This window comes from Neolamprologus multifasciatus, chromosome 4 (assembly GCF_963576455.1).
Source record: "Neolamprologus multifasciatus chromosome 4, fNeoMul1.2, whole genome shotgun sequence".
Taxonomy (NCBI): domain Eukaryota; kingdom Metazoa; phylum Chordata; class Actinopteri; order Cichliformes; family Cichlidae; genus Neolamprologus; species Neolamprologus multifasciatus.
Genome location: NC_140442.1, coordinates 27,786,423 through 27,811,574, shown reverse-complemented (window position 1 = coordinate 27,811,574; position 25,152 = coordinate 27,786,423). Strand labels below are relative to the sequence as shown.

Below are 25,152 nucleotides of genomic sequence, written 5' to 3'. Positions count from 1 at the left end.
ACCTGAAGTTCAGTTCACCTGACACTCGGACCGGCGGCCGCCTTGGGTCTCTGCTCCTCCTGCCTCCCCTTTCGCTCATCCACTTGGCCTCTTGTGGCAGCTCCGCCATAGCCACCACCAAACAACTGAGTTATTTTTACACATCTGCCAGCATCTGTCCAATCCACCAGCTTTCATTGTTTATACAGTTATAAAAAAAAAAAAATCATCGGCCCATCAGCCCATCAGGCGTGCCATCAGTTAACCCTTCCCAGGGTTGCTGACCCCTGGTTTAAAGTGTACAAACTGTCAAACTATTTGTTTTGTGACTACTGGCATTTGTCATATAAGACTGCATTGTTTTCAACAATCCAACCAATAGTGGACTGGACTGGACTGCCATATTGGACACCTTATTAACCATTTTAGTGAGACTTTATAATAACCACAAAGAATGCCTTTGAATTGGTAATTCATTAAAGTTTATTCAATAAATATTTTGCACTTAACAACTAGTGAATTAATTATCTTTATGTTTATGTTTATTTACGAGTTTTCATAGTAAGTATGATTGCTAAATGTTACCGTTCCAATAATACAGTTCTAATAATAAAGGTTTTATTGCTAACTAGTAATATGTTCTTTTATTTTTTCATTTACATTGACACCTTGTTAAAGTTTAAAATCTATAGCTTTTCGAAGCATCTGTATTAAAGCAGGCCATTAATTCAATCCAATCCAATTAAATTCAATTTTATTTATATAGCACCAACCCACAACAACAGTCATCTCAAGGCACATAATGTTATGAAGGTAAAGATCCTACAATAATACAAAGAAACCTCAATAGACAATAGACAACGCCCTATGGGCAAGTATTTTGTTGGCAGTGGGAAGGAAAAACTCCCCTTTAAAAGGAAGAAACCTGGCTCAGGGAGGGGTAGCTATCTGCCACAACAGGCTGGGAGCCGGACAGGACAGGAAATTCATGACCAAGTGGATGATGGAAAACCAGACCAGTCAAGGCCTCATTCACCCATGCTTACTCCAAGCCAAACTAAGTTGTTATATTAAAAAAAACATTAAAAAATAAGTTTCTCCATCTCTCTGGCAGCCAGCTTAACAGCAACTAAAGTTTACAGTCAGTCATATTTTTTTTACCCAGTTCTTTAAAATTCAGGCTTCTGTGATTCTGGTGACTAATTTTTTAATAATTTTAATAGCTATAAAAACACTTAATTACATTACTAAGTAATCAAATCTTGTTTTAATTGTTGATATCAGGTTAGTTTCCAGAGTCTGGCTAACTTTAGCAGTGCTAGAAGCAGTAGCCTTGGTCCATGCTAGCAGCCATATCCATGTGGAAAATATTGTTACACCTGGCTTGAACCGCTTGACTGTATTCCATTATTGTGAAAAAGTGACAGTTTTTATTTATTTATTGTTAAGCTTTAAGGTACTGCATTGCATTAATCCAAATAGTAAATTTTCACAAAACAGTATACAGGGCTCGCAAAATCGCTAGCCCGACGTCCCGGGGCTAGCGATTTTTCCAGTCGGGCTACCAAAATCTATCTCTGCCCTGCCCGTCGGGCTATCACAGGAAGGAAAAATATATGTCAATGCTTTTGCATTCTTTCGGAAATGTAGCTGGGTAATTATGTCATTGGCATCGGTGAGCCACTGTCAATATGTGACATATTGAAATCGCGTTTGAATTTGCGCTTGTTTTTTGCTTTCACTTTGCAATCGCGCGAACTGTGTATAGAGAGCGACAGCACTGATTGGTGAGTGATGATAATTTGCGCACCAATTCCTCTGACATCATCTTATCAATCGTTAGCTTACTATGCAAACATGACAAGTGAAATCTCCCGCAGCAAGCTTAAACATGTGAGAGGTTGATTGCGTTGATCGCTGAGCGTTATGTGAGTGCGTGTGTAAAAGCAGCAGGATATATATTTTAGTTCTGCTGAGCCAAATAAGACAGGTCAGGGTGAAGAAGTGACAGCCAAAGAAAAGCTTACCACAAAATGGAAAAGTTATGACAAATCAGACAATAAGGCAAAAAGAAAGTGCAGCTTTATGGTTTCATGGACAAAAGAATTTCTGTGGCTGCAATATGACAAGCTAAATAACCAGGGGTGCACATAAGTGGTCCACAGGTGCGCATTCGCTGTCAAAATAAAAAACGCGCACAAGATAAGAAGTTGCAACACGTGTTTGCATACATAAGATTTTCTGGAGGAGGACAGACATTTGTTTAGAACTCTTAAAGATGTCGAAGAAGCTCCTTTAAGCAATTACTGTGATGTTCCTCCACCTCCAAAGAAATGTCAGAAAGAGTCACAAAAGAAGCGCGTATTCCCGGAAAAGTGGTTGCAGGAGGTGAGCTGGCTTCAAACAAATGATGAACGCACAGCGATGTGGTGCAGAATGTGCCGTGAAAATCCCACTCTAGCGGACAAAACTGTGCCTTTTATATGGACGCAAACGCATGTTGCATCTTTTATTTTGACAGCGAATGCGCACATGCGGACCGCTTATGTGCACCCGTGTAAATAACATAATGTTCTGTCGGGTGTGTTGTTGGTTTTCCCTCGATTTCTGAGTCGACAAGCGCCTTTGTTACTGGGACCAGTCATTTTAAGAAAGGCCCCCATTAGAACCCATGAGAAATGCAAGAAATGCATTATTGCTCAGTCTGCAATATCTTTCCCAGAACAAACACCAATTGCAAATAACATACTAAAAATAAACCTGAAAAATCTGTTTAAAACAGCGTACTATGTTGCAAAGAGTGAACTACCACTGGCACAATTTAGCAGTCTTTGCAAACTTCAAAAAGCAAATGGCCTAGATCTTGGTTCCACTTGCCTCTTACCCGTGACTTCAGTGGAAATTTCAGATTCAGGATCTGACACAGACTGATTCATGTTCTACACAGTTCTTACACGTTCATAGAAATTTCTGTTCAATTAAAACCAAGTATTTCAGTTGATGATTGTCATTTTTATACAATGTTGTAATTTGTGTTTCAACAATTTTTTGATTAATGTTTTGTTTCCTTTAAAGTATAATAAGTACATATTATACTTTAATGTATAATATTGTAACGGAAACAAAACATCAATAAAAAAATTGCTCTCTTTTTTATTCGGGCTACTTAAATTTATTTTGGGCTACCAAAAACTGAAGAGTCCCTGCCCGAAGGGCTACCAGGGATTTTGAAATTTTGCAAGCCCTGGTATAAGAACAAAAGACAATGTATTTAGTGGGTTTAGGTTATTTTTCTATCTAGAGTCGGGTTGAACTGCTGAATTTTTATACAATCAGTGTGAAGCTTAACAACATCCAATATGATCTGTGTTTTAACCATCCCAGTTACATGAGATAGCTTAGATATAGATTTTAGTTGAAGACGCGGAGATGTACAAAGACCAACTAAATAGATCAACCCAGTGGTGGTTTTCAGCTACTAAATCATTATTTCTACAGACAACTTACTTTTTTATAAAACCTCTAGGGTTATGCATGAAGTGACACATTTTTTATACTATATTTAGCATATTTTAGCTTTTTTTGTTTTAGATTTAAAATGTCATTTACAAGAATGCCCTGGCCCACCACAGTCAGCAGCTCAATCAGCAATAGTTACAATACACACAATATGCACACAGCAAATAATTAATGGAATATTTAATGATGTGAAGAAACATCAGGATTAAAAACCAAACAACAAAGCCCATTAGAATGAAAACAGGAGCAGTAGTGATCAGGTATAAGATGTGCAGTCAGATGTGATTAGAGCTGACTGCATTCATTCAGCAACACCGTCTCCACGAGACTTAGTCAGCCTTTCATTGTAATTTTTTCTTATTGCAGGTGGGAGAGATTCAGAGTATGAACTACGAGTACGTAGTTATAGACTGATTAGGCTAAACTTTCCTTTTCAACAAAGCAGATAGACTGGATCAGGTGACCCTGTATCTTCCCCCAGCTACGCTGAAACAGGCCTAGGCTTCTGGGGGCTTCTGGGGGCTGATGCACTGACTGTTTCTTGTTCACTGAGTGTTTCTCCTCCTGTCCTGCTCCCATCACTCCCAACATGTTGTGGCAGATAGCTGCCCCTCACTGAGCCTGGTTCTGTCAGAGGTTTCTTCCTGTTTAAAGGGAGTTTTTCCTTCCCACTGTTGCCAAATGTTTGCTGAAGGAGGATCAATTGATTGTTGGGGTTTTCTCCATATTATTGTAGGGTCTTTTATAATATTAAGTGCCTTAAGGTGACTGTAGCTGTGATTTGGCACTAAACAGAAAAAACTCAAATTCAATTGAACTGAACTGAAATAAATTATTGATTCTTAGCAGATAATACGATGTTTCATGTTATGGTACCTTTGCAGTGACAATGCTAATGTTACTATCTGGACTGACATATGCTTTTGGTGTCTGTGCCACTTAACTCTATGGTTAAAAAGTCTATGTTATGTTTAAGTGCTCAGACAGTTTTGTATCTTAAAGCAAATAAAGAAACTAATTCCACAACTGCTTCATGGATCCCGCTACTAACGACTAGAATTAAACTTTAAACTTATGCATCAGATTTTCTGGTTTAACCTAATTTTAAGATGTACAAAACAATTTGAGCATATTATCTTTACTTTGTTGCAAGGTCACAGGTTCAAGCCCCATACCAACCTGCACATTCACCATAAGATTACAGCTGCAGCTATGATGGAAAATGGTTCAGAAAATGCACCCTAATGACACACTTTGTACCTGGCAAGTTACCTCATCTCATCTCAGCTCTGCTGGATTACACTATATTATATTAGATGATGAATCCAGTGAAATCTTTAACTACGGCAAACAGGTCGTCTCAGAGAGCACATGCCCGTCCATTACAGCGGCCTGCGGCAGCCCGGCTAAATAAGAACAAATAGCAGAGGTGCCATAATCACCCCCTACATTAGCTCTAATGTTGTTACTGCGGTGAGTAATTGCAAGAAATGTAGCGGGCAGCCATCAGGCATGGAGAATGTGGATATGTAATGATATCAGGAGATTATTGAGATTGAGTAGCATAACTTCATTCCCATACTCAGTCTTTTATGTCTTTTCCCCCTCTCTCTCACACCTCTCTCTTTCCCTCTCTCTCGCTTGCTCACACACACACACACACACACACACACACACACACACACACACACACAGCCTGTCCTTTAGTTCCATCTAAAATTGCTCATATCTCCTCTACTGCGTGAGAGAAATGTAGTTTCCTCCTCCACCTCCTCCTCTTCCCCTGATCTCGCTACTTCGCTTCATTTTTCCCTCTCCCCCTTGTCTCTTGTGACTCTGAGTCTCTGCACTGTGTGTGAGAGACAGATTTTATAAAGAAAGAGTAAGCAAGTAGGAAGCAGAAGTAGGAAAACTGCATGACAATGACATCGACAGAAAAACATATGAGTAAAAGCAATGTTTGTCCATGAGGGTGAAAGAAAGAAAAACGAAAGAGAAAGAGAGAAAGAAAGAAATAAAAAGTGGCAGGGGCTCCTCTGATCACTAGTGTGGTGTCCTACTTACTCTGCAGCACACCCAAATAACAACCCGGAACTGTGATGTTACAGTATATAACCAGCATACACACTTACAAACGCAGACACAGTGAACATCATTACACCGTGTACAGGCACACGCCTCCATCTTTACAATACTAAAATAACACAAGAGGTGTGACATATATATAAGTTGCACAAACACCTCAGTGGAGGTGACGCCGTCTGTTTTGTTTTGTTCATGTTTTGGTGACCTTTAAGTCACTCCAACATTGTACACTTTATTTGAGTAAATAACACCCTAATTAGAATTAGAAGAAGAAATGTTGTGGCGAGTCTTTGTGACAAAGGAGCACTCGGGTTCCTATTCCTTACGAAGCTGCAGCTACAAAGATGCGTTCATAGACGTGTGATATGCATATTGCTGATGTATCCCAGTGAACATTTTTCCGTGGCTCCATTTGAAAAACTCCTTGAGAAAATGCAGTGGGGACTCTTAAACCGCTAACCTGCTCTGTTGGCAATAAACACTGAGAGAACAAAGAATTTGAATGGCAATTATTTTTTGATGGCTTTGCTTTGAAAAGCATTAACAGATAGACTGTTGCTATGAAGAAGGGATTTTTTCCCTCTGCTGTGATAAATGGAGTGCATTTGGTGGTTGACAAATTCTGACTCCATACAGCCATTTCTACACAGCACTCATTTATTAAGGCACCTCACGCGTTACTCCTCTTACGGTTCTGTGGAACCGAATACTGTTGATTCATTAGTCAAGGTGTTGCTAACTGGCAGCAAAAGTTGATGATCTCGTGTTGCCAGATTTCACCTACCAGCAGCTAAAACTCTGCTACTTGCATGCAAACCCTGCCTGTGGTGAACTTGTGCAAAATGATATATCAAAGATGTGTTTGTGTAGGCCAACTTAAAGTGACTAATACCTCGGAGTGGATAATGTATGCGTTAGCGTGATCTCCTTGCGATGGACTGGTGACCTGTCCAGGGTTTACTGGCGTATCTGTATAGCGCCAGTTCATCATAGCACAATACTCATCTCAAGGTTCTTTAGGCTCGGGCCACGCAACCAGAAAACCCTGCATTGCAAGCTCCAATTATAGCATGCCCTCTAGCAAGCTCTGTGACATTTTGGGGGTTTAGTCTGAAGTTCCACAGCCGTTACCCAAACCTTCTAGTCTATTTGAAGAAGCAGTTGTAACAGGTACCAACTGGAGCTGCTATAACTTCCAGCTCCACTTGGGGATTTCTAGCAGTTCCTGAGCCAGCTGAGAAATATAATTCCTCCAGTCTTGGGCTGATTCTGGGGCCTTCACCCAGGTGGATAGACAAGGGAATTCACATCAAGTACCTTGTAGGCTTCTTCAATGTGGAGGAGAAGCAGTTTTACTCTGGGCTCTTATAGTGGATTTTAAAGAATAAGCTTGGTCAATCTAGTTATCTAATTTGATAATTTGCTCATGTTCATGACTCTGTTCTTGTAGTTGTTACCATAATATGCCATATGCTCCCCGTTTTGTGAACAAAATTCCAAGAAGCTTTGAGTCCTTCACCTCCCCACCTTCATCTGGAGGAAACACACCTGCCTCTTTCAAGCAGAGAAGCACATTGGTGATGTTGAGCATTCCAGCTGTATGACTGTCAAGTCAGCACTGAAGGACCTTGTGCGATGATGCCAAAAGGACATCACTGCATCCCCATCATGTTTCTTTCCTAACTTACACTAGACCTTGAAATTCTGTCCATAAATAGGAAGCAGAGTGTTTTAATAGCCTCACATAGTGCCTGCAGACAGCCGTGTTGATAATAAAATTATTACAATTTAGACTTCCGACTCAGATTTCACTGCGGAATGCCTTGCTTAAAGTGCTGTCAGAATTTATTTAAAAAAGAGACACTATTTTAAGGTAGAGGTAGTCAGACAGGTTTCTATAATATGTCATAGGCTTTATGGAAAGCTGTAATTTTCCTGGAACTTTAAATGTGACTCAAAGTGCAAAATTGTAAAAATATACCTTTCATTTGTTCTTCCTCTCTTTCCCGTTGTTAAATTTGCCTTTAATCACCTCCTGGCTGCAGCTACCGAGAGCTAAAAGGTAGACTTTCAATTCCCTGAGCTCTCCTTTCTTTCCTCACCACCCGGCCCCCTCACTTTAAGGTGGTCTCACACACACATGCACACGCACAGTTAGAGCTACTGTTGAGATCCATCAGCAGGAAAGGGCAGCTCCCCTGAGCTTTTGCTTTTCTTCTTTCCTCTATTCTTCACCCGCTCCTCAGACTTTTTTTCCCTGTCTTTCTTGCCTCCGTCCTTTCAGCTCCTCATATCAAGGCAGGCCCAGAAACACATACAATGACAAAGTGAGAGAAACCACACGAACATGGTGTCTCGCTAGCTCCCTGTCATGTTGCCATAACATAATTCAAGTGTCATCAAGACCACACAACACTTCATTTGCATTTGCTTGATCTCTATTCCAAGCATAGAGGAAGCCAATCAAAACATGGCCGTGGATGGGCTCTTCCTGAATGAAATGCACACAGCAAACCGAACAAAGAAGGGGACTGCAGAGCTAGCAGGGGAGACATGGCACTCAACTTATTCTCCTGACTCAAATAATTTACCTGGCATTTGCTTAAGAAAAGACCAATTACTATTTAAAGGTCTTCCTTGACTTTCTGTATGTCTAAAGCAAAAACAGATACTGTTTGCTGTGTCCTCTTAGAGGGATGTAGCAAAAAATGAGGTACTTCACAAAGGAAACACACACGTTGCCACTTCTAACAGAAAATATGTGTGTTGGAGAATGGCAGCTTGACAGTTTATTCAGTTTGCTGCTCGGAGCCAAGGAACTGGAAGTTTAAAAGGAATACAGAAACCAGTCTCACCAGTTTGCAGGCAAAAAAAATAAATAAATACACATTTATAGCATCTTTCCAGAGCGTTTTGCAGTGTTTACAATCTGCACAGCAGATTCTTTTTGAAGAATTCAGATTTGAAAAAAATGAAAGGATTTAGTACAGGTGTAACGAAGTTTGAGTTTATTTGAAGAAGGTTCAAAATGGCAGAGCTGAATGTAATTTTTATTTCTTATTGCAAAAGAAATACATCAAATCAAGTGTTTACCTCATTTATCCTTCCACTGTAGAGTGTATTCACATAAACAGGACATTTAAATCATTTGAGACTGCGTTTAAATCTTCCAAAAAGACATACAAGAGAATAACATGTGGTGTGTGCTGTGTGATACTATACTACTAAGAATGTTGAGCCTTAGTTGTGTGAGTGAAAATTTAGTATTTTCAGGTATCGTCTGTTAATTTACATTAAATTCCAATAAAAGGTGGCAGACTAAATGCTGACGTTGATGCAGTGCTCCATATATACAGTCTATGGTAACACCGCAGTGATAATCTTATAATGCTGTGCCACTAAAGGAATAATAAGGTACTTTTGTATCTCGATTCGCTGTGCTTACATGTTGAAAAGGTTTTAAGTACAACACTGTTGATTATTCCATTGGATCTCTTATTTGTAGCAGACTGTAACTGAGGATGATGGGAATGTTATTAACCTAAGTGGGCAGAAGAAAAAAGCTCTTCTAGTCTTTGGAAGTTTTTCAAAGAATGAGATAAATTAATGTGATAAACTACTTTTCCTATGGTATCCAATTGAAGTTCAGAAATATATTGAAATTTGAAATGATTAAAATAAAAATGTCAACCTCAGAGTGGAACTGGAGCAAAGGTCAGAGATTCATCAGAGATGAACAAAGAATATCTGCTTTGGTGTGATGAAAATCTCTTATACACATGTTTAAATATTTTCCAAAGATCAACAGACTCAAACCTTTAGCCCCAGAATCAGTCGACATAGCTAAGAAAATTAACTGAAGTAACACAAGCAGAGATTTCCTGACTTAGCCTGCAGTATGAGTCATACTCAAAAAGTCTTCAAATCTCATAGTTCTTATAACAGGTTTCTCTCCTTGGACTGATAAAGGCCCATTTCAATTACATGCTTGTGTTTGCAGACTCCAATCCACAGCGCAGATAACCCTGACGAACTCATACTCAGACTTTAGGAAGAACGACCCCAGAGCCGTAGAAGATAAATGGGACTCACCATGGCTACAAGTAGTCATTTTATAACATAAGTAGCTGAACATGAGTTTCCATTCACTGTTCACTGAGTTCCCCTTATTTACCCAGGATGAGCATTTAGTCATATTACTGTTACTATTTTACTGCACTGTAGAAAGATCTGAAATCACTCTGACATATATACTGCACAAAATTCAAGATTCTCACAATGACACTCCCTGACTAAACTAATAATATTTTATTCATTATTTTTGATATGAACCATAGTTTTGACTGCTGCTGTCAAAACAAGCCAAAGTTAACATTAAAAAGGTCCACGTTAACCAAAATCCAATCAAGTCATTTTAATCCCCAAACAAAAATTAAAATTACTTCAAAATAAAATCAGAAAATAAAGCTAACAGTAGAAATTAGGACTCTGACATTTTGGTCCACGCAGGATACAAACATCAGTCAACTGGTATTTATAGACCTACAAAGTCTGTATTAAAAAGCTGGAGGTGGCATTAAGTAGCAGCGTTACCCGCTGGGAAAACCTGCGTCTTGCACTTTGTCTTGCTCTTTTCCCCCACCTGCTTTCAGGTGCAGCATATGTAATAAAAACTAACTGGTCAGCGTTTGGAATGGAGATACAATTTACATGCGTATGTCCTATGGGTAATTATCTGAGGGCCATAAAGGTCCATATGTGCCCCTAAGCAGTAAAAGGTAAATGTGTACACCATCTTCACTACATTTTAAGGCACCCCTGCACTAGATGGTCAGAGTTAGCAATTAGCTGGAGTACAGGAGTATTTGACGAAACAAAAGGTTATGCTATGAATTTTGCTGAGTGTGCAAAATGTGTCATTTTTTTGTTAACACGTTTAATATAAAATCTTTAATTTGATACTTGCTAATGACTTTAGCTACAGTGCGTCTTCTCTGCCACCACACAAATTACAGTATCCATTGGATCATTTTGGGTCATCTCTGTTTTCTGCATTGCTGTCATAGGTGAAAGTCTGCTCTGTTACTCTTTAGAAGAATAATCTTAAAACTTGTGATTTCAGTTTTTGTTCAAGCTCAGACAGGCTGCTTGAGCCTGTTTGCTTTTAGCTTATTGCTAGTCTTCCACATTAAAGATGAAATACACCAAGGCCAACATGGTGTTTTCTGTTACCATGACATTTTAGGTTAGTGTGACCTACAAAATATAACCTCTGTCTATTTTCCACATGTCCACTTAAATGTTCACTGAGGAAATGGCCTTATCAGCCATCGTCAACCACTGCGCACAGTCCAGGTTTCCTCTGGCTCTGAATGGCCCTCAAGATGTGAGCAAATTCAAATGAATGACAGCAACATCTCTTGGCCACTCAGGCTAGAATGAAGACTGAGCTGCAGGGAACAAGCAAACGGAGAGAAATGAGCAGGATAACAAAGAAAGAGATGGAGAGAAAAGGGTGGGCGACTGGGCCAGAATGTGGATATGCTGGAGAAAAGGAGACAGGAAAATAAGAGCAGAGGCAAACGAAAAGTAGACGAGTGGACCAGCCATGAGCATAGGGGAAACCAAGGAATGAAGGAGGAGGAGAGAAGCTGAAAGGGCAGAGGAGATGAGAGAGAATAAAACCAAGGGGAGGGAGAAGATGAAAGGAGACAGGGAGACAACCAAACACAGATGTGATCAAATATATATAAGAAATGTACAACGAAAGGATGAACCTGGCGCCCCTTAGAGTCTGATGCAAGGAAAGAGAGATGGGGAGAGAAAGCATGAGAGAAAGTTGAAGCCTAATGCTCACCGAATAACTAATGCAAATATCAAATTGACTGTTAAATGAGTTCATATTTTTAGGTTGATTCAGAAGCACATTGTAAAACATACCTTATCATTATATTAAAGTGAAATCTCATTGTTAGATCACTTTGAAACCTATAAAAATTAGTTGTTCTAACTTGACGTCCTTTGAATTGAAAGCATAATTGCAATGCAAAGACACTGCGAGCAGCTTAAAGCCGTCCTTGTAATGACTGGTATAAAAGAAAGGAACGGCTGCAGCTGAAAATCCTTCAAACATAATTAGTTTTTCTCAGTTGGAATCAGTATAAGTGAAAATACAACTGCTTTACACAACTGGCCATATAAACCACTCAAGCATTACAGCAATATCAACTGTGATATTGGCTCCCTCTGTGAGGCCAGATCACCTTTGACCCCTTGGAGGCAGGAACTCTAAGGACTGTTTTGTCGTGCCATTGCAGCAGATTCTTTGGATCCTGTGGGTTGTGGGGTGGATCATCCTTGTTATGCCACTTCTAAAGAAGGCTCAGTCAGCCTGGGCTGGGTCACGCACCTCGGGCTCTCTTTCATGTTTCTTGAGTCGCGCTTTAACAGTTTTTGGGGCTTTTTGGTACATATCGACTTGCTGGGAGAGGCTGCTGTTGCCATGGGTGTGTTTGTGTGTGCTTGGCTTGTAACTGTATTTATGTGGGTGGTAGGTGTCAAAGTAACTTACACATGAATGCCAGGACCCAAGGTTTTCCAGCAGAACATTGCATTGTAACTGGTAGTCAGTATTTTTCTACTGCAAATGTGCTTTAATGTTAAGATTGATTGGTGTAATTGGAACTGAACTACCAGAAACAGTGGCACAAGTAGCATATTTCAAATCAAACCAAAAACCAGAACGCTTCAAAAATATTTTTAACTACGCTAAACCACCAAAGAAATATCCAATCAGAATAATGCTTAATATTGTTAGAAGAAAGTAAAAGAAGATAATTTGTTACAGTTTATCATTATCAATGCTTTTTTTCTCTGTAGTTTTTTCACACTAAAAACTAATTTTGGGTGCTTGGTTAGCAGAGACGGATGTGCCTCACTTTTACCATAACCAGGTCTGAAGAGGACGCCTTGTACCACCAGTGCAATAATATACATCCTGGGAACGAGAACAGGCTTTTGCTTCTTTTTACTTCAAAAATCGATATAAGGTAATCAGTTTACTCAGGGCTATGTGAACATTTGCTTTTTGCTTTAACTTGGAGATCTAGCAGGCTACGCCAGTTAACCAATCTCCAGCTTGGAATCAGTCACATCTGATGATTCATTAACTGTTCATTTTGACAGTCATTTCTAGCTTGCTGAGCCAAGTATGGATGCAAAAAATAAGTACCGTTTAAATTATGTGACATCTTGCTGGCGTTCCTGGTGGATATGAGATTATTTTCTCAGTATAGGTGCTGTTGGTTGAACCTGTGAAGTGAAGTGGAGGACCAGAGATACTTGTTGCCATATACGTCTGCCAAAGGCTCTCCGGTGTTGCATGGTTTCTGCGGTGCATACTGTATCTCGTGTTATATTTAGTTTTGTATTTTACGGTGCCAAAGAAATAGCTCATGAGCTAACCACAGTAGCAATGCCAGACTCCTTCCTCTCTGCCTCCTCTTATCTGTTATTCTGAAAATCTCAGTGTTTACGACAAAGTAGCCCAGTAGTTGGCTCATTTGTGCTCCCTACAAAATCTGGTGGAGCATCTCACAGTAATCTCGCTCTAGAGGCTATATGAATTTGTGTTTCTCTTTAGAGGTTGCAGACACCCATCTCAGTCCATTTTCCTTTTGAAAAACACCCACAGCTGTGTCCCTCTCTTATCTCCGCCTGTGTATCTCATGAGGGTGCAAAGGTGATCACAGCAAATACGCACAAGATGACAGTGAACTGAGTTTTGAATACCATTCCATATTCTTTCTTTTTTTCTGCTGACTACATTCCCACTTTACTCTCCAAAAACAGCTTGAAGCAGGCATTTCTCCTGTGCTGGCACAGCACTCACACAAAGCAAGAAGAAAGGTGCCATGTGAAAGTAGATCGAGGGTGAAAAAGCAGTAGTCAAAGTCGGGCTACGCTCGCTGATGTGATGAGCCTACTGACAGTCTCAAATTTCCCAGAAGGCAATTCACACATGCACACACACACAATCACACTTCTTCATTTGGAATTATTTCAGTCTCATTCTAAAACAGGAGGCGCAGCATCTAAAAGCACGACTCTCGCACGAGCATGAAAGTCCAACTCCAAATTAAACTCAGCTGATTTCAAAGTAATTATAAAATTATCCCAGCTCCTTCCACACGTGCAGAGGCACAGCGAGGAAGATCAGCTGCAGTGCCTCGGCAACTCCATTACCTTGGCTCGAGTTAATTAATTGCATGTGACAGGCAGAAGTATAAAGGTGAATGAATGTGCCCCTCATCTACATCATCTCCCAAGTCATTTACTAATACAGTCTGTGATCGCTGCCCCTGATGTCAACACGAAAAGAATGTTGATGTTGAAAGATACTGCAAAGCCCTGCATCACGTTGAGTGATGAAATCTCTCCAGTAGCTACAGACAGCATCGACACCAGAGTGAAGAAGAAAAACGGGAATGTATGACTGCAAGGACAATAAGCTTCAAACCCCTTATTTCTGGGTCATGTTAGTAAAGCATTGGATCGTACATATAGGTGTGCTTTCCCTTTTCCATTCTCACGTTACAGAGAAAAAATCACTTACTTGCATTAAGAACATTTGTACCAGAATCAAAGAAGAAACAGCACATGGGGCTGCTTGAATCTTTTAAAAAGGACCTAAAATCAACACGCGACTCTTCATTATTATGTAGAACAACAACCAGTACATATTAAAATTCTTCAAGACCTTTTTTGTTATTATTGTTAATGACTATTCTGTTTGTTTATGATTTCCTTCTTTGACTATTGTGCAGTCAAACAGAGGCAGCCCCTTTTCTTTGACTCTTTGCAGCGACAGTAAAGGCATTCATTCACTCATTATACATATTAAAGACACAGCAGGCTTCAGCCATGAATGCATAAAAATAAAAGTAACTGTAGATTTCAGTGTGTGCTTGTTTGTTGGACTAAAAACTTAATAAGCACGTGCTATTCAGACAGAAAGGACTGCATGAAGTGAAAGGAAAGCCACTTGTTGCTGCTGATTTAGCCTTTCAGCTGTTTTTTTTAAAAGAGAAAACAAGTTATTGCTTATGGTAACAAAAAAAATAGTAAAAATGTAACTTACAAAAAAAGGCGCTCCTTCCTACCCAGCGTAAACTTGAAAAGGATGTTGAAAACACAACTTTGCTCAAAACAACGTGAAGATATGGCTCAAAAATTGAAAAGTAAAAGGCCATCTTTTAAGATCACCAAAAAGGCATTTAGAAAAAGACGGCCCTTTTCATCCAAGTTTCTTTGAAAAGATAAAGGGCACACTTCCTCCTCAACAGCTCTGCAGACTCCTCAGGCAAACAGCAGATTCAGCCAAAGACCTTCCTGTGATGTGACCTTGTTAAACACTACATCACAATGCTGTTGTAGCATGTGGGAACCATAAGTTGTGATTGTCCCGAGGCTTGTACAAATGAGCTCCCCGTTCAGCACACACTGAGCAGAACCACATCAGAATAAATGTACATATGCATTTAATATTTTAACAAATGCTGCTGAGTGGATGTCTAACACCACCTCACAGCCAAAAAAGCTCTTTTTAAAAAGAAGGAAACATAAAACGTCTTTGTAATTTTATAAAAAAAATATATAGTTAGGTGTCTAATTAAATGTAGCATTACTTTAGTAACCCCCAAAGTCAAGCTTAGCATCAATCCTGGTGGATCAGCTGACACCTTTCTCCATATCCAATTGATAAATCTCATATATGGCCAACTCTGTGACCTGCTTTAGCTTGATTACTCCACACTCCAACCCACTATGCAAACCACCACCACTCCAGTCTTTCATGCTTGGTTAGGCCCAGTCACACCGGCCTAGAGACCAGTCGGCAACTGTCTGGAAACCACCTGTAACCAGGGAAACGCCTATGGGTACATCACTGTTGCTAGGTTCTAAAGACTTTAATGAAGCCAAATTTTGACTGGGTCTAAAATGCAGTGTTAACAACATACATGCATGTGTGGTACACAAATATGCAACTTAATAATCAGCTTCATTTGTTAAATTCAAAGATTTTGAATTTTATTTAACAAACTATGATCCAAAAAATGAAACCCTTGTGTCAGTGACTAACATCTTTACACATTTGATCTGGTGTTGAACCATTGTATTTGACTTTGATGGAGATCATTTACCTGGAACAAAGCTCCCCTGGACAACATCCTTATATGCCCACCAACCGTCATCAAGCTTGGATGTAATAGGCTGAGCTGCAGGGAAAAAGAGAAGGAGACAACATTTTATAGCACTTTCACGCATCAATCCCACATCAGTTTGACTCTGCTTAACCTACAGACTGGAATGAAATAGGTTACGCAAACACTGTTAACGCCTCTGCAGCTGTAACACTGCAGACAATGACATGGACGTCACTACCTGACGCAACTCCCTCCTCCCTAAATAGTCCACAACTTTAGTAAATTTAGCACTACTATAAAAAAAGTGTACCCCTTGTTTTGTACAAAATGATCTGTATAATATGGAATCTGAGGATAAAAAGATGGAGCAGTTAGTGCTGTTCCCTCACAGCACGAAGGTCCTGTATTTGACTCCACCACCTGCATGTAGGGCTGTGCAATATGACCAAAATCTCATATCCCAATATAAGACATTTCTCATCCCGATAACAATATATATCACAAAATTGTGCTTTTTCTGTCAATTCTGTGAATCTCAGGCAACTCAACTTGTGTGAAGTGTTTTCAGCGGGACGTTGTGTACCTGGAGTCAAGTGTTTTGACCGATGTATGAAACAATATATTTTTAGATATAACCTGTAAAGGCCGCGATTTTCTTTGTGAGTATTTATTACACAGCGTGCTGCTGGTAAAAGCTTGTTCTAACGTTTGAGTCTAAGGTTTATTTTGAGCACCTGACAGCTCTTTTTTGCTTCTCATCTATAAACTCTCTCCATACTCTTCTACAGGATTCTTGCATTGGTGGTAGAAGAGGTTTGTCATGTTTGAGTCTGTGGTGGTGACCAGTTTGCAGCAAAATTTGCATAGTACAGCTTTCTGGTCCGTGTCAGACTTTCATAACCAAACCATGTCCATGCTACAGAGGTAGCCCCTCGTTTAGGAATAAGGTCCTTGATTTGTTTTGACTGGTCCTTCTGTTTGGAGCTACCTGGTTCTGGCTCATCTTCACTGGCCAAGCTGGTATTCTCTGTCCCTGCATCCACATAGTGACCCATCCAAACGATGAAAAATTATTGCTGTAAACAGTGTATTTTGCAACCCCACGAAACAAACGATAGTGTATAATATGAAACGATAAATGTTTTCATTTCATCATCCAATATATTTCGTCATATTGCACAGCCCTACCTGCCTGGGTTCTCTCCAGGTACTCCGGCTTCCCCCCACAGTCCAAACACATGCAGTTAGTGGGGTTTGGTTAAAGGGTGATTCTAAATTGCCCATAGGTGTGAATGTGAGTGTGAATCTGTGTTGTCCCTACATCACATTGGCAGATTGTCCAGGATGTACTCTGTCTAGGGCTAGGCGATATGGCCTAAAATTCATATCGTGATATAATTTGAAGCACGTGAGGTAACGATATATATCGCAATATATTCTTTTCTTCTGTATAACGTATTTTCCACACTATAAGGCGCACTTAAAATCCTTTAATTTTCTCAAAAATCGAGAGTGTGCCTTATGTATGGATTCTGGTTGTGCTTACTGACCTCGAACTGATTTTGGCGTGCAGAAATCTGTTTAAAAATGTTTTGATGGATTGTCACAGCATTACGGCTGCCGTAGTGAGGAATTTCACGGAGTAATCTTGGTCCAAAACTCCATCCGCTTCAGGTCCCAAATCAAACGAACACTGAGAGTTAAAAACGGTCTAAATTCTATCATCTTTAATAAAATCATCAGCGTTGCTGCTTTATCGGGTGTAACAATTAAGTTTAACATCCATGCATCCATGAAAACAGAATTTATTAAATTTAACGGAGTTAGAAGTTAACGGGAAGTTAGCTCGCTAGTTTCCACCTAAACATGACATACCATGTTCTGACTGAGAGATTTTTGAAACTAATTAAAACGTACAGCTCTGCTACCACTTCCAACATAAATGAAGACAGAAAACTAAACAGCAGTGACGTTTGCAGGGTTACTGAAGTTGGACTACCTGGTATTTAATGTTGTGCTACGTGATTGCTAGCGACACAGCTATGTTAGCATAACATTAGCACAGTGAAGCTGGAGGATGAACGCCAACTTTTTTTCCACTCGATAAAAGTTAACGTGACGGATTCTGGTGGTCAGGGACAAATGCAATCGCATAGCAGGATGCTATACACGGGCCAAACTTCAGTCAGGAGAACAACTGAGATAATCCATCCACAATACGAGGTTAGTTATTAATATACTGCAACAACATGGGAATAGAGCAGCTGCAAGAGAATTCAACATTAATGAATCAATGTTACGGAAGTGGAGGAAGCGCAGTTTTTGGCTTTCCCCATATTTCAAAAGTGCTTCAACTCTTTGCCATGACTGTCGCCCGCCATAATTTGCAGATGATAATGGTTTTAGCCGCTGTGATGCTTTCGACCAAAACATGCGCAGCTTGATGACATCATCAACATGCGCTATCGCGATAGAGCGGTGTAGTCAAAATCTCTATCGTTGGGCAAATTTATATCGTTTCTATCGTATATCGTTTATATCGCCCACTCTGTCTAATACTGAGAACTGAAGACATGAATGGGAAACAAACAGTGCAGAGAGACAACAGCAGCCCAGCGGAAGGTATCTAAGGCACAAACAGATGTAAGTGTTGCAGCAGAGGCTGATGAGAAACAGGAAAAACAGGAAAAATAGTAAGAAGTGAACTGCAGTTTTTTTGTTCATCCAATTCCCTGCATCACGAAAAAAGAAAATGTAGTATGGTCCCAGGATAAAAAAAAAAACTGGCCCTGGCTTCTGTCATTCGAAAAGAACTGCATCTGATCGTGCCAGCAATTATTTGGCGCCTATATGTATAACTTGGAAAACTAGAAATGCATTAATTGTAATTTTTAATTTTCTTGGCCAATCCTGGTTTCCTGTTTTGCTCCTGCCAATTCCAATTTTGGCTGATTTAGATCTTTCAAGAACTACGATCCACTGCTTACATAACTGTAAGATTTCGTTAACAGAATTTGCAATTCATGTACACAATAAAACAATGATTTCTACTGTTTTCTATGACTGCAACCAATTACAGTGACTATCAAGCAAATCTCACGAGTTAGTCCAGGTTACTGGAAAGGGCTTTTCATATAAATAACGTCCAGTGGCAGTGAGAACACTATCCCTTGGTTTGAGTTTGTTTCTGTGCTAGCTAGCTTTGGCACTCCATCCTCTTTTCCATGTATCGCAGCAAAAATGCCAAAGTTTGAGCATTAAAATCACACTCCAAAGCAGGTTTTTGACATCATCGTGGCTGCATCCATCTTTTATACTTTCTGTCTAATATCATCTATAATAAGAATTGCATATTCTTCCTGTTTTAGTAAGGTCTCAGTCACACAGGTCTAGAGACCAGTCAGCAATTCCCAGCAACGTCTCCTCTCAAGGGAAAATTGTATATCAACCAGTTAGCCTTACCACTGAAATCAACACATTTCAAAAGGTGGAACTTTTAGTTTGGAGGCAAATGGTCTCCAGTTGCACTTTGTATCAGTCTTTTTCAAGTTTCACTACGACTCAGTGGTTAGTTACCGAACATTTGCAGATAAGTTGATGTCTTCCATGCAAACTGTGTAATCGCAATCGCAAGAAGGTTTTCGGTGCACTACCTCTTTCCAAATTATTTCACCTAGCAACAGCAACCACTCTCCCAGAACCACTCACCAATTCCACAGGGAATACTCATTTTTCCCTAGCAACCACTGGTTGCCAGGCAGTCACTAACCATTCCCTAGGCTTGTGTAGCTGTGCCCTGAAGACTAGCTACCTCCCAACATGTGTGCCAAAACTACTACATCTGTTCACTGAAAACACTGGCACCAAATTGATGTCCAGTTCCAGGTAGACAGCAAACAAGTTGGCCCAGCTAGGAACAGTGTTGTGTTCAATATTATTAAACTGGGAAACTGGGAATGCATACAGACGAAGTAAAAACTCAAATTATGCTTTAAAGTTAATAGTATAAACAGCACACATTTTCCAACAAGCTTAATGCTAGCAATCTGACGTGTCTTAATCTAATGATCACATTAGGAGTAAAGGTGGCAAACATGCTGCATAAACAAGTTGAAAGTAGTAGAACTTTGACAGTCTGGCAGAAGGTACAGCAAAAATAGCTGATATTTAAACTAGAAAGCAGGTGCAGGTGTGCAAAGAGGGTGCAGTCAGCTGTTTGAAACACTGAGGATGTCTCGTGCAATGTTTGGCTACAGTTAAATGGTATGTTTTAAAGTAAACATGAGAGACAGGTAGGGAAAGAAATAAGGGATTATGTCACCATGACAGATAAATGAACCAGAGTCCTGTAAATGATTTGAGGAAATATAATAACTACAAGTACTAGAATTTCATCCAAAACTCTTGAGACCAGCCTGCAATCACAACTCATCTACATATATATATATATATATAGATAGATAGATAGATAGATAGGTGTGTGTGTGTGTGTGTGTGTGTGTGTGTGTGTGTGTGTGTGTGTGTGTGTGTGTGTGTGGAGAGAGAGAGATGTAATTAAGCTTTCAGTGTAAGTCAAACTGGAGATTTGCTTTTGCATGATACATTTATTCCTATGGAAGTTGGTGGTGCACAATTCCTCACACCGTGTATTGTGTGTTTCTAGCCTCAGGCTACCTCTGACTGGGGATTTGCTCAGTTACCATCCAACTCAGCACGTTGTGATCAACCTACCTGGCAGCAGCAGCACAATTAAAACAGGGCTGCCAGGATGTGATGGCTACTTCAGAATAGCACAACCAGGACAGTTACAAATGAATTGCAACATGTCAGAAACAGTCGATGCGAACACAAGCCACTGCAGTTAACTACTGAGTAGGTGTGCTATCCTTTCCAAGGACGACTCACATTCCCCATTCTAATGACCTGCATGTCTTTGGACTGACAGACATATTCTTCAGATCTGAACACTGATGTAATAATTCTATTCTATTACTACTAACTGGAATCCAATGCTGTAACTAATAATATTATTATTATTATTGAAAAGGTGTGCATACTTCCTTTAGGTAAAATGCTCGGGCCTGATTTTAGCACAAAATTGACTGCCCCTGACTGATTTCAGAATTCATTTCAAGCACAGTTGGATGCCTGATTAAGTCCTGAAGCAGTCCCCTACTTGAAAGAACATGTATCGGTCAGTACTGTCCCCTTGCACCAAAAATATATTATATTTATATTTTATAATTATAAATATAAAGGTTTTTTCTGCTAGAACCAAGTGTATGCCACCACTACTACTGCACACATCTGTAGAGATGTAGACACAGAGAGCCGCAGCCAGTAGCTGTCTGCTAGGCCTCACCTTCATTAATCAGCAGGTGCTCATACCTTGTATTTTGTATTTTGCATTTTAATTAAATTATCTGACAAATAATATGACCTAATGACCTGTGACAGAGACAATTCAAGAAGTTTGTCTTTCCGCTTTGGTGATTTAATTTTCTTTGCATTTTTTAATCTGTAACTTAGCATTAATTAGCAGGTACATATGTCAGTTGCATCCATAAAGTTAACAGATACCGCTTGCTAACAATCCCAAATGTGGTCATTTGTCAATATGGAAGAAATAAAAAACATGGGAACAACCAAAATGCTAACATTCATGGTTTAAAATGCAGTTTCTAGGAATCAATGTGGCATCCACTGTTGATATACAGTCTACCGTTTTTCCACTTTTAAATGCAATCAGTCAATTAAAGCACCTTCCATGCAGGTTAGTTCAGTTGCTTTACAGGTGACTATTGAAGTGAGACACTAAATCACTACTACCTCTTTAAAACTGATCATTTGAGAGAAGAGTGAAATTAAAATATTTGACTCTGAGCCACCCGGTTAGCCCATTAACATGCATGGCTTACAACTCAAACGTTTCTCCTTTTTTGCCATGTTTTATCACAGTGTCTCCACCGAACTGGGTAATTTATACCCAGCCTAATTTGAAATGAAATGAAACATGAAACGTGGGCAATGTGTGGAGTGGTACTGATCAGAATGGCCTTTATTGGGGAATCGACACTGTTGTTAGCCTATTCTTTGAGCATCTTTATAGTTTCATTCTGATTTGGAACTACTGTAATGAAGTTATGATACATTATAACGTGTTTATTTGCATTGTTTTTCTTTTGAAGCCTGCAAATCAATGTGAAAATATAATTATGACCAGGCCAGCCAGTCATGTTTTGTTAAGAATCTAAGGTTGGCTGCCTCAACACTGATGAGTAGGAAGGCTTGACTTGTGGGAATCTTGACTAAATGGGTGGTTACCCCCGCTGACAGCACCGCACAGTAGAGCTCTCTGACACACCGGCAGTGAAATTCATGAGCTATATATACTCACAGAGCCTTTGTAGTTTGGGTTCAGGCCACTGTGAGTAGCCTAATCTGAGCTACTACCTCTGTAAAGTGCACGTGTGTGTGTGTGTGTGTGTGTGTGTGTGTGTGTGTGTGTGTGTGTGTGTGTGTGTGGTTTTGATGAGAGTTCTGCAGCATGCATTTCATGGTCAGACTCACACCAGCGTGCTGCCGTATGTCTCTGTGCGAAGAGCCTGTTGACTCATAAAACACACTCAAAGATGAGTAGGCGATGATTTACCTAATTGGCAGATTACTATAGGTCTTTTATCAGCAGCCTAAGTCACTATTATGTAACATTTCAGCAGAGTCTATCTTCTATCACACATGAATGTAGTGTACCCATGCTCCCTTCTATTCCTCATTTGTTAAAAGCTGTGAAGGATGCTGGCTTCTTTCGCTTCCTTACCTGATGAAGTGCAGATGATATATGTTTGCAAAATCACAGCTATATCCCAAACGACATGCATTCTTCGTTTAATTCCTGCTCATTTTCTGATGCTGCTGCGGAGTCGCACTTGTAGATAACAACACGGCCAAACTTTAAGCATTTTCCCCCTCCTCTTCTTCTTTTGGAGCTCGTTATCCCCGTCTCGCTCCTCCCGTGGAGCGCCGTGATGGTTTCAAGCCTCGTAGGACAGATCCGTTCTCACAGCTTCGTCCTCCTTCGCTTTCCGGTTTGGTGTTCGGGCAACATTTCGGTCTTGTATTTTTAACAAAATTATTTTTACCAGCGTTCGTCATACATTTATCTCTTAGTCAGTGTGTTCTGTCCTTATAAAATGTCAGCCGTGAAATCCGTTCATGATGCACGCTCCGCTTGTGTTTGGGGCGGGTGGGTGTCTGTGGCGCACCGCCCGCCTGCAGCAGATCAGCAAAACTTCACTGACGACGCAAAACGAACCAAGAGCGCACAATCTGACAGTGAGAGACGCACATTCAAGATAAAACTACATAACAGGGTTATGTCTGAAAAAACAGTGCTCTGTAAATAACTGCTTAAAGAAGGATCATTTAAAAATAAGCTGAAACATATTTGGTCTCACTGGCAAGCCGTGCAAAGTGCGTTAGAGCAGGTCCACATGGATGGATGAAGAAAACTTAAAGAACTAACAGAAACAATAACTTTCACATTGTTTTATTCCGACTTCCACGTTTAATAAGTCAAATTCCTGACTGACATGCTGCCACAATAACTGCTGCCACTCACTGAGTTAGACCAAGATACAACAACATGCCACAAAGCATCCAACTGGCTGCAGCGTGCAGTCTGCAGATGGCCTTGCTAGATGATACTTTTGGCTTTACTGACCTACATAAACACGCTCCGACTTTGTCCCGTGGAAGTTGTGCGACCTCTGGCGTTAGCTGTAAGTTACTATAACTAAACCCCGTCTCGATCCACGCCTCGCTCCTCTCATACAACAAACAACATGGCGACGGAGAAAAGGCTCAGCGTGTGGCTTCATAATAAAAGTTCGTTAGCAGTTAAAGTCCCAGAGAGCAGCCATTTGGCTTTTCTACCTTTAAAACCCGCCTTCCAGCCAAACGGCGTGATTTCAGGATGGAGCAGGGAAGGATTGAACCACCAAGTAGTTCATCGTTTTTGGACTACAGCTTAGATAAGTTTCAGTTTTATTTGTCACATGCAAGTTAGCACAGGGTCAACATTGCAATGGAATGTGTTTGACGAGCAGCAGTCACTCAGCAGCATGGTACAGTAGAAGAAAATATAATAAAATATAATAATAAAAATAAATAAATAGAAAAAAGTAAAGAGCAAAATATTAGAGAGACGTGGTAAAAGAGAAAAGATGACTAAATATATATGTATCTATAAATATAAATATATGTACACTAGTGATTATAAGAAAATCTTGAAAAGAAATATGGGGGGGGGGGGGGGTGCAGATGGGATATTGCACAGGAATGAGCAGCAGAAAATTACAGTGTTGCACTTTTTAAATATAAATATCAATAACAATAAAGTGGAGTGACCAGTGCAGATTATACAGAGTACTTGTGAAGCTGCAGGGTAGCTTCTGAGTGCGTCCTGTGGACTGTGTTGTGTGTGTTTAAGTGTTGTGGTTGAGGTGTCGTATGGCTTGGTAGTAAAAACTGTTTTTAAGTCTTGTAGTCCGAGCAGACAGACTCCTGTAACGTCTGCCAGATGGTAACAAGATAGATGAGATAAGATAAGAGATAAGATAAGATGGTAAATGGACTGGTTCTTATATAGCGCTTTTCTACTCTGTCTGAGCACTCAAAGCGCTTTATACAGCTAATTCATTCACCCAATCACACCCATTCACACAAGCACTTCTAAACTTAAGTGCTAAGTAGCTAACATTCATACACATTCACACTCCGATGGATGCATCGGAAAGCAACATGGGGTTAGTATCTTGCCCAAGGATATTTGGCATGCAGACTGGAGCAGCCTGGGATTGAACCACCGACCTTCTGGTTAGTGGCTGATCCGCTCTGCCACCTGAGCTACAGCCACCCCGATGAGATAAGATAAGAGATAAGATAAGATGGTAACAAGATAGATAAGAGTTCATTCTCCTCAAACACATGGCAGGTTGTGAATTGTATAACTTAGAATTTATATTACATTTTCATTAAGTGTCATAAAACTGCCATCATGATATTGATATCATCAGTATCAGTGATCATACATGGGCAGCATGTATCAGTTACTTTTTACTAGGATATATTATTAAAAATGTAACATAGTGCACCAATAAATATTAACAAGAGCACATTGAGAAGAAGTTTATCTGCACCTTGTGAGCAGCACCACCACATTTTACTCACTGTTTTACTGTTTACTAATTTTCCCATTGTTTATTTAGCAGGACAGTCTGGATTGCTAAATTCAATTACCAGCTACAAGCCAGGGGGGAAACACACCAAGGTCAGAAAGATGTTCACATTATTATTTAAAACT

General features: G+C 40.0%; 1 protein-coding gene across 3 annotated transcripts in view; it reads right to left on the bottom strand.

Moving 5' to 3' along the window:
• Positions 1 to 23,615, bottom strand: part of LOC146520719 (carbonic anhydrase-related protein 10-like) — a 140,383-nt gene extending 116,768 nt beyond the window's left edge. For 2 of the 3 annotated variants that reach the window (XR_014873877.1, XM_085158082.1), the window contains exons 1-2: positions 22,609 to 23,615; positions 15,786 to 15,860 (exon numbers count right to left, since the gene is read on the bottom strand). Coding sequence is in view for 2 of the 3 variants with exons in the window: in XM_085158082.1 (XP_085014208.1) it covers positions 15,786 to 15,860; positions 22,609 to 22,669 (136 nt within the window). In the remaining variant the exon portion in view is untranslated. The remainder of the gene's footprint in view (positions 1 to 15,785; positions 15,861 to 22,608) is intronic. The other variant, XM_085158083.1, reaches the window with a different exon arrangement.
• Between the last annotated feature and the right edge of the window lie 1,537 nt (positions 23,616 to 25,152).